Source organism: Lontra canadensis, unplaced genomic scaffold (assembly GCF_010015895.1).
Source record: "Lontra canadensis isolate GAN:19392208 unplaced genomic scaffold, GSC_riverotter_1.0 scaffold8, whole genome shotgun sequence".
Classification (NCBI taxonomy): Eukaryota; Metazoa; Chordata; class Mammalia; order Carnivora; family Mustelidae; genus Lontra; species Lontra canadensis.
Genome location: NW_022631002.1, coordinates 129,509 through 142,467, shown reverse-complemented (window position 1 = coordinate 142,467; position 12,959 = coordinate 129,509). Strand labels below are relative to the sequence as shown.

Here is a 12,959-nt window from a genome sequence, read left to right as displayed (position 1 = left end):
TCTCGCTTCTTGGGTCCTGGGGCAGTTTGTGTGGCCCAGCATCGGTGGTGCTGACACCTGGGAGTGAGCCTGGAGGCTGCTTACGGGAGCTGGTGCTGAAGCCCCCAGCCCGGCGCAAGGGTCTCTACCGCCGAGAAGGGCAGTCGAGCGGCAGGGGCTCCAGTCTGGGGAACAGCTCAGTGCCTGACGGGCTGTGGAGCTCACTTCCTTTAAGCATGTACTACAGGCGTCTGCTGGTTCAGTGTGTAGTCAACATTAACTCTTTTTTTTATCGAGGAAAGAGTTGGCTGGGGAAACACTTAGCAAGGCAGTGTTAAAGACACACTGTCGCGGGCTGGGTAGGGCTCCGCTGAGAGGAGGCTGTGCTGAGTCTGGTGGGGGCCATCCTCCCAACCCCACAGGCCAATTCCAGGTGAGACTGGGCAGACAGACGTGTGTGGGCTGAGAGCCTCAGGATGGGGGGAGGGCTGCATGCTGTGTCTAGGCTCGGACATGTTTGTTTTTGTTTTTAAGATTATTTATTTGAGGGGCGCCTGGGTGGCTTGGTCAGTTAAGTGTCTGCCTTCGGCTCAGGTCATGATCTGGGGTCCTGGCTTAGAACCATATCGGGTTCCCTGCGCCTGCCGCTCCCCCTGCTTGTGCTCTCTCTCTCTCTCCCTCCTTGTCTTTCTCTGTCAAAATAAATAAAATCTTAAAAAAAAAAAAAAGCTTAGAAAACGATTATTTGAGAGAGAGAGGAGGGCATGAGTTGGGGGAAGGGCAGAGGGAGAGAGGGAAAGGGAAAGCAGACTCCCTGTTGAATGCAGGGGCTGCTGGCCTAACTGGGGGCTGACTTGGGGCACACTCCCAGGACCCCGAGATCACAGCCTTAGCTGAAGTCATCTGCTTTACTGAGCCACCCAGGTGACCCCAGGCTTTGCTCCTTTGTAGAGGAAACTGCTCCCTTGTATGGCAGAACCAGACGTCAAAGCATTTTGCTCTTCACAGCCTTTCTCCCAAGGAAACTGACGAAGGGTTTTCTTGGATCTTCCAGCTCTTTCTTGCAAAGCCTGGTGCCCCCCGCCTTCTCCTAGGGGGTATCCTCCTCTGTGTTGTGAGGAAGGTCCTAATGGGGGCTGGGTGTGGCGGGTCCTGAGGGGGCCTCATCCGTGCTGGGGAGACACCTGCCCAGGGTCTTGAGGAACAGTGTGGACATGTGATTTTTGGATGTAGTTGGTTGTGAAGAGGCCAAGTTGGAGATTATGGAGTTTGTGAATTTCCTGGAGAATCCCAAGCAGTATCAGGACTTAGGAGTCAAAATTCCAGAGGAACTGATCTCAGAAAATGTGATAGTGCTCTGAGTGCCAAGTCAAAGCCAGAGCCTAGTATGGTTCAGTGTGCACAGATGCGGGACCACTTAGCTTTTGGTAGAGAGTGTGTATTTTATCAGTCACGGGAAGTAGCATCTGTCAGGCCAGAATGGTCTGATTGAAACCACAGGGAGTTCACTTTTTTGAACTGTGAGACTCTAGTGTCCTGGGAACAGTATAAACCTGTGTGAGAGTTGTGTTTGGGTTCACTGAATGCACAAGCATATCCCTTTATTGGTCTTTTCCAGGCCAGCCCTTCCTTCCAGTTTGGTTCCAGTGACAGAAATCTTTTGTTAAATGTCCTGCATATAAAAAAAAAAAAAAAATGTCCTCCATAAACATGTTTTCCCCAAAAAAAAAAAAAAAAAAAAAAAAGACAAAAAAACCCACCACATGTTATCTACAGTTTTGTTCCTCTAAATGAAGTGAGAACTTAGAAGCAAAGCAAGCTGAGTATATTTTCTGTATTTTTATGACTTTTTTTTACTTTTAGAATTTTCTCACTCAGTTTGACTTTTTTTTTTTTAGCTATTTGCCTTTATTGCTTTATTATCCAAAGCCACCTACTTAGTTTTGAAGAAGCAACCTTTCTTTACTTTTGTTTTATTAGTTTACACAATGTCAAGTAACATTATTACAATAGCAAGTACAATGTGCATAAAAGGGTTGGGATTGGATATATCTGCCTCGTGGTAAGCTCTTGACCGTGCTGGGCATGGAGGTGTGGTGTGGGTGTGGGTCTGGCCGTTGCATAGAGGAGATGGAGCCGTGTGATTCTGGCTGTGGGGTCTTTCTCCTGCTGCCTTTTGGTGTCATGGACCCTTGGGAAGCCTGATAAACTGGGAGTCCTTTTCCCAGAAGGATTTTCATCTTACAGGAAATCAACTCACAGACCCGTCAGTTGTGCCTGGACTGTGGACCAAGCAAAGAGCTCCTGGAGTCGACGACGCTTAGCCCACAGGCCGTTGCAGGAGCTCTGGCTTTCTTCAGCTCCTCCCCATAGGGTGGTCGCCTCCGGACAGTTTGTTCTGAAGAACAGCAACAAATTCTGGACCACGGTGAGCCCGGGGGCTAGAGGGTGGGCTGTTGCGTTTCTGGTCTGTAGTCTGGGGAGTGTCAGCCGGCAAGCACGTGTGTGCGGCAGAGGTGTAGGTCCTGCACCCAGCCCAGCTGCTGTTCACCTTGGCTCTGCAGTGGATGGCTTGGCTTTCCCTTTCAGGATGTCTGGCCGCTTGTGTGTACTGTGGAGAGTGGGCGGGGCGGGCAGGTCACCCGGAGTGCGCTAACCCAAGCTGGGCTCTGTCCTTGTGTGTGGGGCTGGGGGTGTTGGCGCCCACATGGCTTTTCAGCTCCTCCTGAGTGTGAAGTTGGACGACTTCCTAAAATGACCTACAGTAGATGTGGGCACATGTGCCTCCTTGTCTAGAAGAATTGGCTATGTGTGTGGTCACACGACAGGCAGAGATGGACCCATGCAGACTCTGAATCCCTCATCCGTGTTCGTGGGGACGTGGGGTGCAACACCGTGTTGTGGGTTTGAGTTCTGTGACTCCCGTTCTCCTACCTTTTCATGAGTATTTTGTCTTGGTTCTAAAACACTTAAAAAATAAAGCTTATGGTCTCTTGAGGTGATGAGATGCTAAGCCGCACCCTTGACTAGAAATGGAGCAGTAGAAGCTGCCTTTCAGTATCTTCAGTTTTCAGGCATGACGGTAACCCATAAAGTGAACACTGAGGTGTGTTACCAGAGTGCAAATTGATGATTTTAAACCTTAAGTCGGGGCACCTGGGGGGCTCAGTCGGTTAAGCGGCTGCCTTTGGCTCAGGTCATGATCTTAGGGTCCTGGGATCGAGCCCTGCGTCGGGCTCCCTGCTCACTGGGGAGTCTGCTTCTCCCTCTCCCTCTGCCTGCTGCTCTCCCTGCTTGTGCTCCCTCTCTCGCTGTCTTTCTGTCAAATAAATAAAATCTTAAAAAAAAAAACCAAGGGCGCCTGGGTGGCTCAGTGGGTTAAGCCGCTGCCTTCGGCTCAGGTCATGATCTCGGGGTCCTGGGATCGAGTCCCGCGTCGGGCTCTCTGCTCAGCAGGGAGCCTGCTTCCCTTCCTCTCTCTCTGCCTGCTTCTCTGCCTATTTGTGATCTCTGTCTGTCAAATAAACAAATAAAATCTTTAAAAAAAAAAAATAAAAAAAAAATAAAAAAAAAACCAATACCTTAAGTCAGCGCTGGAGAAGGCAGGTCACAGACAGGAAAACACAGTGTCGTGTCCGCGGTTGGGCCGGGCAGCAGCCAAAGTGCCTGAGTCGGCATTTCTGCTGTTGAGACCAGCCAGTGGTGAAGCTGTGCAGACAGGCTGTGGCCTCCAGTGTGAGGGGCTGGGCTCTTGTTCTTCCTGGTGGGAGTGAGAAACAGTGTCACTCTTTTGTAGAGCACTTGGACAGTAACTTAAAATACACATTCAGACCCTTTGATCCAGCAAGCCTTGTGCCTAGGAGCTATCGTGAAGAAATGACCTGCTTAGCCGGATGGGCTTTCATGTATCTGCAACGTTTGAACTTTTTATGGTAAGCATGCGTTAATTTTCTAAGCAGAAGTTATTGGAAGGAAAATCCCAGACTCTGACTCGTGCATCATCTTGTGGGATCCTTGGTAGTGACGCCTAGAAGTCACCTGTTGCATGTGTATGCACAAATGGGACTTTCTTTGGGTTCCATCTGTTCCCTTGAAGAACCGGCATCACCTTTCTGTTTCAGGGAGCGGCGCTTGTGAGTCTTCTTGGTACTGGCAGAACGCTTCTTGCCAGAGTGACTGTGGGGGAGGCCGGTGTGCCCTTCATCACCGTGAGTGGGTCAGAGTTCCTGGAAATGTTGGTTGGCATGGGCCAGCAAGGGTAGGTGGATGCGTTTTGTGTGGCCCTGGCAGTGAGCACAGAGCTTGCCACAGATACCAGATCAGGGTGGGGTTCCAGAGGAGGGACTTGGCTTAGCACACACCCGCACTTGTTTTTATACAAGCGGCAAAACCAGCTCTCTATGTGGATTCCCATTTCAGGTTCGTAACAAGTTTGCAGTGGCTCGAAAAAACCCTCCTTGTATCTTACTTATTGATGAGATTGATGCCATTGGCGGAAAGCAAGGCCAGGGGCACCGTGGAGCCCGGAATGAGCAGGAGAACACACTGAACCCGATGCTTGTGGAGATAGACGGTGAGCGGATGCCAGTGACAGCCGCTGAGACCAGGCCTGTGCCGTCAGCACCGCCAGAACCTCCTCCAGCCTTTTGTTCCTGTAAACTCCCTGGGTGAGAATCCTTGATGGGTCATTTTTTAGAAGGCTGCTTTCCGGCAGAGTTAGTGGAGAAAGCTGTGTTAGATCAACACTGGCCCCAGGAGTCAGCAATAGGGTGAGGGGCCCGTGTACCCTGCCTGTGGCCCACCAGCAGGAGGGGTTAGCAAGGGTGTGGTGGCAGAAGTCCTGTTGGGGAGGTGGACCGGCCAGATGGGGGCTCCCCTGCCCCTCCTCTCCTAGGCCTTGGTGCCCACAGGGTGGTGCGGTTGGAGCCTGTGTTGCTTCCTGTCTCAGCCTCTCCTTTGCCTTCCCTGACTCAGAATCGCATGAGTGGGCAGGCCTGCCTCGTGCCAAAATCTCTCTCCTCTTGGTTAAGACTTTTCCTCAGAGTGATTCCAGCCAAGTGTGTCTGGGAGCTTGTCAGGTCTGCTGAAGCTTCACTGGAAACGTCTGAGTGTTGATGCTACTTTTCAAATTTGGAGAAGCTCTCAGGGGGCCGGTGGCAAGTTTTGATCTTCACTTTGGGGTTGCTGGGAGTTCCGTGGGTTTGGGGATTCACTCGGAGGACACTCAGAACCTCAGGTGTGCTCATACCCATGACTGTGGCTGATGACAGACCCAGAGCAAAATCTGTGCAGGGAAGGCTGTGGTCAAGGAAGTTGGCTGCAGCCTTCCTGAGGACGGGGCGGGAGGTGCTGCTCTCCCTTCGTGGAGCTGTGATGGCACACGGGTGTTGCGGTTGCCTGAGATTTTCACTCTGTGCCTAGTTTGTACCACCATCACCGCAGATGGTGGTACAGCAGATGCACAGCGTACACTACTGTCTGCACCAGCCGTCTAGGCATGGACGGCCCCTCCCAAACCTCAGGTCCCAGAGTGCGCTGAGGGCTGCCTTGGAGCTGACCCTGCGAGGATGACCAGTTAGACCTGCTGTGTTATTTTCTTTCTGCACAGACTAAAACATTTCCAGAATCTTCCATCATACTCAGTGTCCAGCAGTGGCTCTAATTTGATGATGATTCAGTTCTGATATCTCAGAAGACTGATGGGAGGGACCATTCAGGGGTGAGAGTGGGTGGGAGCACCAGCACTTCTCTCGGCCATCCCTGTTCTCCGCAGCCTGACCTGCCCCGGAGTAGGCCCGCTCCTTGTAAGTCCAGCAGGGCTGGCAACGGAGACCTCGGCAGGTGGCTGGGGCGCTGACACAGCGGAGGGTCTCCTCACTCCCTGGGTGGGGGGTAACAGGTGGCATCAGGCTGTCAGGAACCAGTGGTGAAGCACGGCGGGGGTCCACACCCTGAGACCAGGACATGGAGATCCCTGTTAGCTGAGGAGCGTCTGGTTACTCTCGACGGCTGTGTCTCAGCCAGAGCAGTGGGGTCTGCTAGTACCAGAGCCACGGGCGTGCTGCTGGGTTCCTGCCCGTGAAGGGTCAGAGTGAGAGGCTCTCCGAGCCAGCCCTGGGCATGAGCGTGTGCCCTGCTAAGCAGCCTCTGCTCTCAGTTTGGAGGAAGCAGAGGGAGAGCCAGCGAAGCGCCACTCAGGGTGGCCAGTGGGCCTGGAAGGACAGGCAGCTGTGCAGAAGAGGACCTGCTCTCAGGGCCTGAGGGAGGAGGAGAGCTAGGAACACAGTGCTGTCCTCGTGGACACCAGTCTGAGCTCTCTTCTTGGGCTCACTTGCTTCTCATGTCCAGGGTTCGCCTCTCCACGAGCACTGTGGTGCTGGCTGGCACCAGCTGCCCTGTCGTTCTCGACCCGGCCCTGACGCAGCCTGGCCTGTCTGACTGCCTGATTCACGTCGGTGAGTATGCCGGTCACTTGGTATTCAGGGTTGGGTCTTCACGTCCTTGGGTTAAAAGTCAGGTTAGATCATTACCTTTGTGTTTGGAGGCAGTTTCCTTATCAGGCTCCTGTGGCAGTTCATGTTAACTTTCGGAGAGCGGAGGCTCGCGGATGCCCTTGGTTGCTGCCAGTTCCTGTGTCCTGGCAGTCCCCTTGTGGGAGTAACACACGTGGTTGGGCCTGCAGACGCGTCTCTCCCATCCATACAGGAGGGGTGGTACGGCAGACTCCTATATTCTTCGGCTCTTGTGTTGCCGCGGTCCAGTAGGAATGGTTAGAAGAGAAGGGCTCACCCTGGTCTCTTCCTCCGACAGTTGGCTCTTTCCGTCTGTGAGAAAGCGTCCATCCTGTGTGGACACCCCCGCTGCCCAGGGCAGTCCTCATCTTGTTCACTGTTGGGTCCCGGCCCTGGGATCGGGTTTGGTGTTGGTCAGAGGCAGCAGTCGGAGGGTGTTTTACTGCATTCAGGAGCTTAGTGTACGTGAGCTTTGGGATCTCTGTGTCCTTGCTGCCTGGTTGAATGATTGAGTGTGAAGCATGGGCCCAGCAGGGAGGCTGCCTGGAGCCCCAGGCTGTCCTGCAGAGTTTGCAGTGTGGCTGCAGGTGACTCTGCCATGTCTGTGGGTCTCTCTCCGCGCTAGGCACCCCTGACGTCAGAGGCAGGGCCTCCATCTTCAGAGTCCACCTGTGCACGCTGAAGCTAGACAAGAGCCTCCAGAAGGACACGCTAGCAGAAAAGCTCCTGGTGCTCATGTGGTGCTTCCCGGGTGAGTGCTGGCCAGGCTGGGGCTCCTGCCTATGGGGCGGGGATAAGGGGTGGTGGGGGCGGCTCATGGGATTGGTGCACGCTTTGTGCTTGTGCTGTTTGGTCCTGGCAAGTGTCCATCTTTGTCTGTAGAACTTTGAATCTGTTGAGACAAATCAGAGTCCTTAGAGATGATGAGCCCCAAAGCTAAGATTTGTGCCCATTTGAATTTCTAGCTCGATTCTCTTCAGACTTGGTAACTTTTTGCTGCAGAGGACCAACTGATGTCAGGACAGACCCACTGAAGTGAGCTGTGCTCTTTTCTCTTTTCTTTGTCATTAAGATCCAAGATCCTGTACTAGGAAACTCATTTCCCTCCCAGGGTGGTTTAAACACTGGGACTCGAGGGCTTTTCCAGGGGGCTTCCCTCGCCGGTTATTCCCTACTCAGCAGCCTGTTGCCGGTCTCATGATGACTGTGAGGCATTGTTGGCTACTGCTCCTGCCTCCCAGGGACGTGCTGCGGAGCCTTGTCTCCTGCCGCCATGCTGCTGTCTCCCCAGTGTCCTGCCTACTGCGGGGTGAGGGCCGAGGGCCGAGGTCAGGTCAGACGTGGGTGATGATTGAGGCGTTCTCACCCGATCCGGCTGGTGCACAAAGGACTTGGTCTGTTTCCGGCCAAGAATGTGCTTTCTGCTCTCTTCCTGTGTGACGCCCACGTCCACTTGCACACCAAAGTTGAGAAACTGGAGTAGGCCTCCCAGACTCTGTTCTTCCCAGATTAGCATTAGAGGCTGCCCATTGGCTGGGATGACTTGGCGGGATGACTGGAACTCCCCTCACGGGGAACTGCCTCACGGGTTCCTGAGGAGGCCGCCTTGTGGAGCTGCTCTCCTCTCTCTGCTGATCCCATGACCCCGCTGTCCCTGAGAGGCCGTCGAAGCCTTTTGGAGGTCTGCATCGCAAGGTAGTCCTCACACACAGAAGGGGACGTGGGGGATTCTTGGAGTCAACTCTGGACACCTTCTCCGGAGCCATAGAACCAAGCGGTAACTGCAGCGCTCTGATGGGCCTCGTACTGTTGAGCCCTCCTCTCCACCTGTGCGGCAGGCCCTCGTGTGGCCGATCCAGGCACTTTAAACCTGGTGTTCCTTGGGAACCTGATGGTAAAGTTCCCTTCTACCATCTCTGCTCATTCTTTGTGCCATAATATAGTAATTAAAGTTGAAAGAAGAAAGGTCATTTTAAAACTTGGCTAATGAATCTACATTTCCAAGAAGGTCGGTGACTTTTAGGGTTAGGGACTAACTCAGATCTGCCCAGAGACTCAGTATGTTCTCTCTGCTAAAGCCAAAGAAAGGGAGACCCCTGAATCCAGGAAGAGAGAAAGGACGCGGTGTACAAAGGGTCTTCAATGAGACTAACAACCAGTTGCTCATTAGAAACTCCGAGGGCCAGAACGCAGTGGGGTGATGAGTTTGAGGTCCCTGAAAGAAAATGCTGTTAACAAAGAGTTCTGGATCTGGCAAAACTGCCCTTGAAGAATTAGGGGAGATGGAGACCTTCCCAGATACTGAAAAGATAAGGTGGTTCATTATGTTTAGGGAGGGAGCTAAAGACCGTCTTCCAGGCTGAAATGAAAGCATGCTAGCCCGGAACTTGAAGCCGCAAAGAGGTAACGTTGGTGCAGGTAAAATACGAAAGGAATACAGGGAAATTCGAAGGCCAACATCACTGCATTTTTGGTGTGTAACTCCTGTTTTTCTCTATGCAATTTTAAAGACAAATGTATAAAACGGTAATACATTTTCTGTTAACAGGTTTGTAGTGCAGAAAGTTGTCATCTTTGATGGTGATGCTATAGAGGTGTGGAGGGAAGGAGATACACAGAAGCAGAGCATTTGTATAGTTAACTAAAGCCAGAAATGGAAAAACAGATCTTGCAACTCACACGGAACTGCAAGAGCCCCGAATAGCCAAAAGAGTCCCATAAAGGGAGACTAAGTTGGGGGCCTCCCATGTTCCTATTTCAGAACTTGCCGGAAAGGTCAATGAAAAAAACATGACGTAAGGTTAGACGTAGACCAGTAGAATAAAATCCAAGAACGCAGATTGCAGATACAAGCTCGTATATCTTTACCGAGTTGATTTTTGTCAAGGGCGTGAAGACCGTTCAGTAGGGGTGAGGACAGTGGCTTCAACAGAAAGTACTGGGACAGTGAGATGTCCACATAGAAAAGAACGAAAATGGACCCTTGCACTTCTTGAGTTAGCTCAGAATGGGTAAAAGACCTGAATTTAAGAGCTTGAATTATGATGTGGTTACAAGAGACCATGGGAGACCACATCTTAATGACTTAGTCTTGGCAGTGGTTCCTTAAATGTGGCACCAGAAGCACAAGCAACAGGTGAAAAAATAAATGAGACTTAGCCAAATTAAAATCTCTCGTGTATCAAAGGACACTGTTCAGTGAATAAAAGGCAGTGTATAGAATGGAAGACAATATTTGAAAATCCTGTGTCTGATAAGTCAGGGTCTAGAATCCAGAATATAGAACCCAATTTAAAAATGGGCAAAAGGTTAGAATATACATTTTTCTGTAGAAGATATGCAAATGGCCAAAAAGTATGTGAAAAAACGCTGAGTGTTATTTATTAGGAAAATGCAACTCAAAACCACAACGAACTAGCACTTCACACCCACCAGGATGGCTGTAGAAGTTAGAGGGATTGGCAGGGACATGGAGACACATGACCCCTAATACGTTGCTGCTGGGCCTGTGAAACAGGCTGTAGACATCTGTTTGTCCTTCAGAAAGTAAAATACAGAGTTATCGTATGACCTGGCAGTTCTAGTCATCGGTGTCTACCCAAGAGAACTGAAAACGTGGCCACGTGAAGACTTGTACATGAATGTTCACGGCTAAATGTCCATTGATACAAGAATGGGTAACGAAAACGTGTGTATGTATCACGGAATATTATTCAGCCATAAAAAATGACGTTTGGATACACGATGCAGTATGGGTGAGCCTGCAGATATGCCAAGTGAAGAAGCCAGACACACGAGGTTGGGTACTGTGTGATTCTGTGTATATGAAATGTCCCTAACAGGCAGGTCTGAGGAGACAGAAAGTACAAGAAGGTTGGCTAGGGTGGATAGTGGAATTGACCACAACAGGTCCAGGGTATCTTTTTTTTTTTTTTAAGTATTTATTTATTTATTTGAGAGAGAGAGAGAGATTAAGAGCTTGTGCACACAAACAGAGGGAGAGGGAGAAACAGATTCCCTGCCGAGCAGGGAGCCAAATGCTGGGCTTGATCCCAGGACCCTGGGGTCATGACCTGAGCCGAGGGCAGATGTGTAACGACGGAGTCCCCCAGGTGCCCCAGGCACAGGGTATCTTACATAGATGATGGAAGTGTCTGAAACCAGGGCACTGGGCAGGTGACTGCATAAATTTACTAGAAGTTTTTGAAGTATGTGCTTAAGGCGGGTTTTATGTTAAATAAATTATGCAACAGTAAGTTGCTTAATGAAAAAACTGGCCTAAGACAGTAGTGAATGAACAGAGCCGTTCCCTAGTTTGTCTGTGGTCTCTGTAGTTGAGCTTTTCCTGGAAGACATAGTCCCGGGTCAGATGCTGACATATCCGGTGTCTTCGGGGAAGCCGCGCCCACTGCCGTCCTCCCCCGGGTCCTTGTGTCCTGGAGCATCACTCTGTCTGGGCCACCGAGAGGGTCGTCGGTCTTGAGCTGGGGGGCCTTTGAGCTCTGGTCTTTGGCTCACTCCGGGGCCTCAGCTTTGCTTTAGCATACAGGAGCTGCGGATGGTTTTCCAAACCAGAATTTGGGACTTGGGGATCCGGCAACAGCTTTCATGCTGTGTCTAGAGCCCCATTTGGAATCTCAGAGAGATGAGGGCTCCAGGGCAGTGGGTCCGGCCCTGGTTTGGATGCTGACTGCAGATGGGAGGAGGGGCTTCCCTGGGGTCTTCCTTCCAGAGACAGTTCTCTGAAGGTGGGTGGGTGGAGGTGTGTATGGTTCCTCCCAGCAACACCTGCCTGGCCTCCCGGCTCCCGCTCAGCAGCTCCGCGAGCTGCAGTCCGTGGATTCAGGGCTTTGGAGTGCCTTCCTGGGGACGAGCATCAGGGCGCTGTCCTGGGGGCCAGTGGCTGCCCTTTGCGGTCAGCCACATGGGTCTGAGAACCACGGGCGGGTCGGCGGTGCTGCGGTGTCTTGAGTTCCTTAGCGAAGTGCAGTGTGTGTAGACAAGCGTGGTGTCTGGTAGCCCAGGACGTCTCCACAGCTTCTGGAGGCTTGTCCCCACCATGCTGCTGAGCTGACCAGTCGTGAAGCTGGGCCCAGTGGGAGTTTGTGCCTTTTCTGTGGACTGATAACTGCTTATAAGCTAGGGTGTAGGAGGCATTGGTCTCCATGCTTCTGGGTCACTTAGCAAGCCAGAGAAGAGAGCTAATCACATGGGCTGAGAACAGGCCTCCTCAGCTGTGTGCTACGTGCAGAGTGTGGGAGGTGGGGTTTCTGCGGAGTGGAGGGCCGCACAGTGTCTGGTGGGGGCAGGGAGTGTGTAGCGGACGGGCTGTGGGTCTGCACTGGCTGAGCAGAGGCTGTGACCAGCTCCCAGCACTCCCATCCGTGGAGGCTGGGGATTTGGCACCGCATCCCGGCTGTCCCTTTTTCCTCTGCCTCTCACTGGCCTGGGAATCCGATATGTAGGCCTCGAGAAGAAGACGCAGGTGTGCAGCCCAGTGAGAGGGTGACCGTGGCCTCCCCTGAGGCCAGACTTGGCACTGGGCTGATTCCTGAATCCTGCGGACCCCGTGCTGGAGGTCAGTGTGGGTGTTTACCTTCCCCGGGTGACTGCGTGTGGCCTCTGGTCATGAGGGCACAATATGTTCACAGCAGCCCCCTTTTACTTTTCAAGGAATGTAGTAGTTTAGAATTGGGTTCAAAAGATTGTTCAGGGATGTGTAGCAGTAAGGGACAGGGTGTTGACTCCCAGTGGGATCTGGATGGCGGACACCCGACACCCCAGAGATTTGATGTTAAACTTGGCTCACTCCTAAGCTTTGGACCCAAAAGGTTGGCTCTTCGAGAACTTCCTTAGGACTGATAGGATGGAGGTGGTTTCCATGCTAATCTTTGGGGTGACTCCACCCAGACCCACCAAATCCTGGGTGGAGACCAGGGGTCTGTCTCCTCTCCTCCCATGCCCTTGTGGCCAGTGATCATAGTAGGGCAAATTGGTCTGGGATGCTTCAGAGGTGGGACCTGGAAGGGGCAGGAGCTCTGCCTGGGGAGTGGAGGCTGGGACCACAGGCACTGTCTGCCTGTGTCTTCTAGGTGTCCATCATCCCCCGGGGCAGAGGGCTCAGCTGTGCCCAGTGTTTTTGCCCAGGGAGCAGTATCTGCCCACACGGGAGCAGCCCTTTGACCTCATGTGCATGATGCTGGGGGCAGGGTGGCTGAGCAGCTGTGTTTTGGGTGGGTCACCCAGGGGCCCAGGATGACTTGAGGAAAGTCACCCAGAGGGCCTCCTCCAGGTAAAGGGCAGCCGCCCTCGTTGGGGGCTCTGCATGGCTGAGTCCCTCCAGGCTCACCCCCACCTCCTTGCTTCCAGATTGTGCGTTTGGGATGAGCGAAGAGCTGGGACAGGTGTCCTCTGACCTCTCCCGCTGAGGCGAGATGCTGGTAGGGAAGCCGTATGGTGAGGCCACTG

General features: G+C 52.5%; 2 protein-coding genes across 4 annotated transcripts in view; both read left to right on the top strand.

The window, feature by feature from the left end:
* Positions 1-1,652, top strand: part of DEF8 (differentially expressed in FDCP 8 homolog) — a 28,093-nt gene extending 26,441 nt beyond the window's left edge. Inside the window, exon 11 of one of the 2 annotated variants that reach the window (XR_004382221.1) lies at positions 1,034-1,652. The gene's annotated coding sequence lies outside the window, so the exon portion shown is untranslated. The other variant, XR_004382218.1, reaches the window with a different exon arrangement.
* On the top strand, positions 339-12,915 carry LOC116865519 (AFG3-like protein 1). 2 transcript variants are annotated; one of them, XM_032853726.1, is made up of 9 exons: positions 339-412; positions 2,227-2,407; positions 3,776-3,911; positions 4,101-4,237; positions 4,399-4,646; positions 6,328-6,434; positions 7,117-7,242; positions 7,457-7,526; positions 12,861-12,915. In XM_032853726.1, the coding sequence occupies exons 5-9, from the start codon at positions 4,534-4,536 to the stop codon at positions 12,904-12,906; spliced, it is 462 nt and encodes a 153-aa protein (XP_032709617.1). In that variant the 5' UTR covers positions 339-412; positions 2,227-2,407; positions 3,776-3,911; positions 4,101-4,237; positions 4,399-4,533; the 3' UTR covers positions 12,907-12,915. The 2 variants fall into 2 exon arrangements, with proteins under 2 accessions (XP_032709617.1, XP_032709618.1); XM_032853727.1 differs by lacking the exon at positions 7,457-7,526 and having other exon boundaries at positions 11,957-12,914.
* The last annotated feature ends 44 nt before the right edge of the window (positions 12,916-12,959 follow it).

Excerpts from the sequence above, each read along its gene's own strand:
- LOC116865519 (XM_032853726.1), top strand. The coding sequence starts at position 4,534 with ATGCTTGTGGAGATAGACGGTGAGCGGATGCCAGTGACAGCCGCTGAG. Across the intron at positions 4,647-6,327 it reads TGTTCCTGTAAACTCCCTGG|GGTTCGCCTCTCCACGAGCA; the intron begins GTGAGAATCCTT and ends TCTCATGTCCAG. Across the intron at positions 6,435-7,116 it reads TGACTGCCTGATTCACGTCG|GCACCCCTGACGTCAGAGGC; the intron begins GTGAGTATGCCG and ends TCTCCGCGCTAG.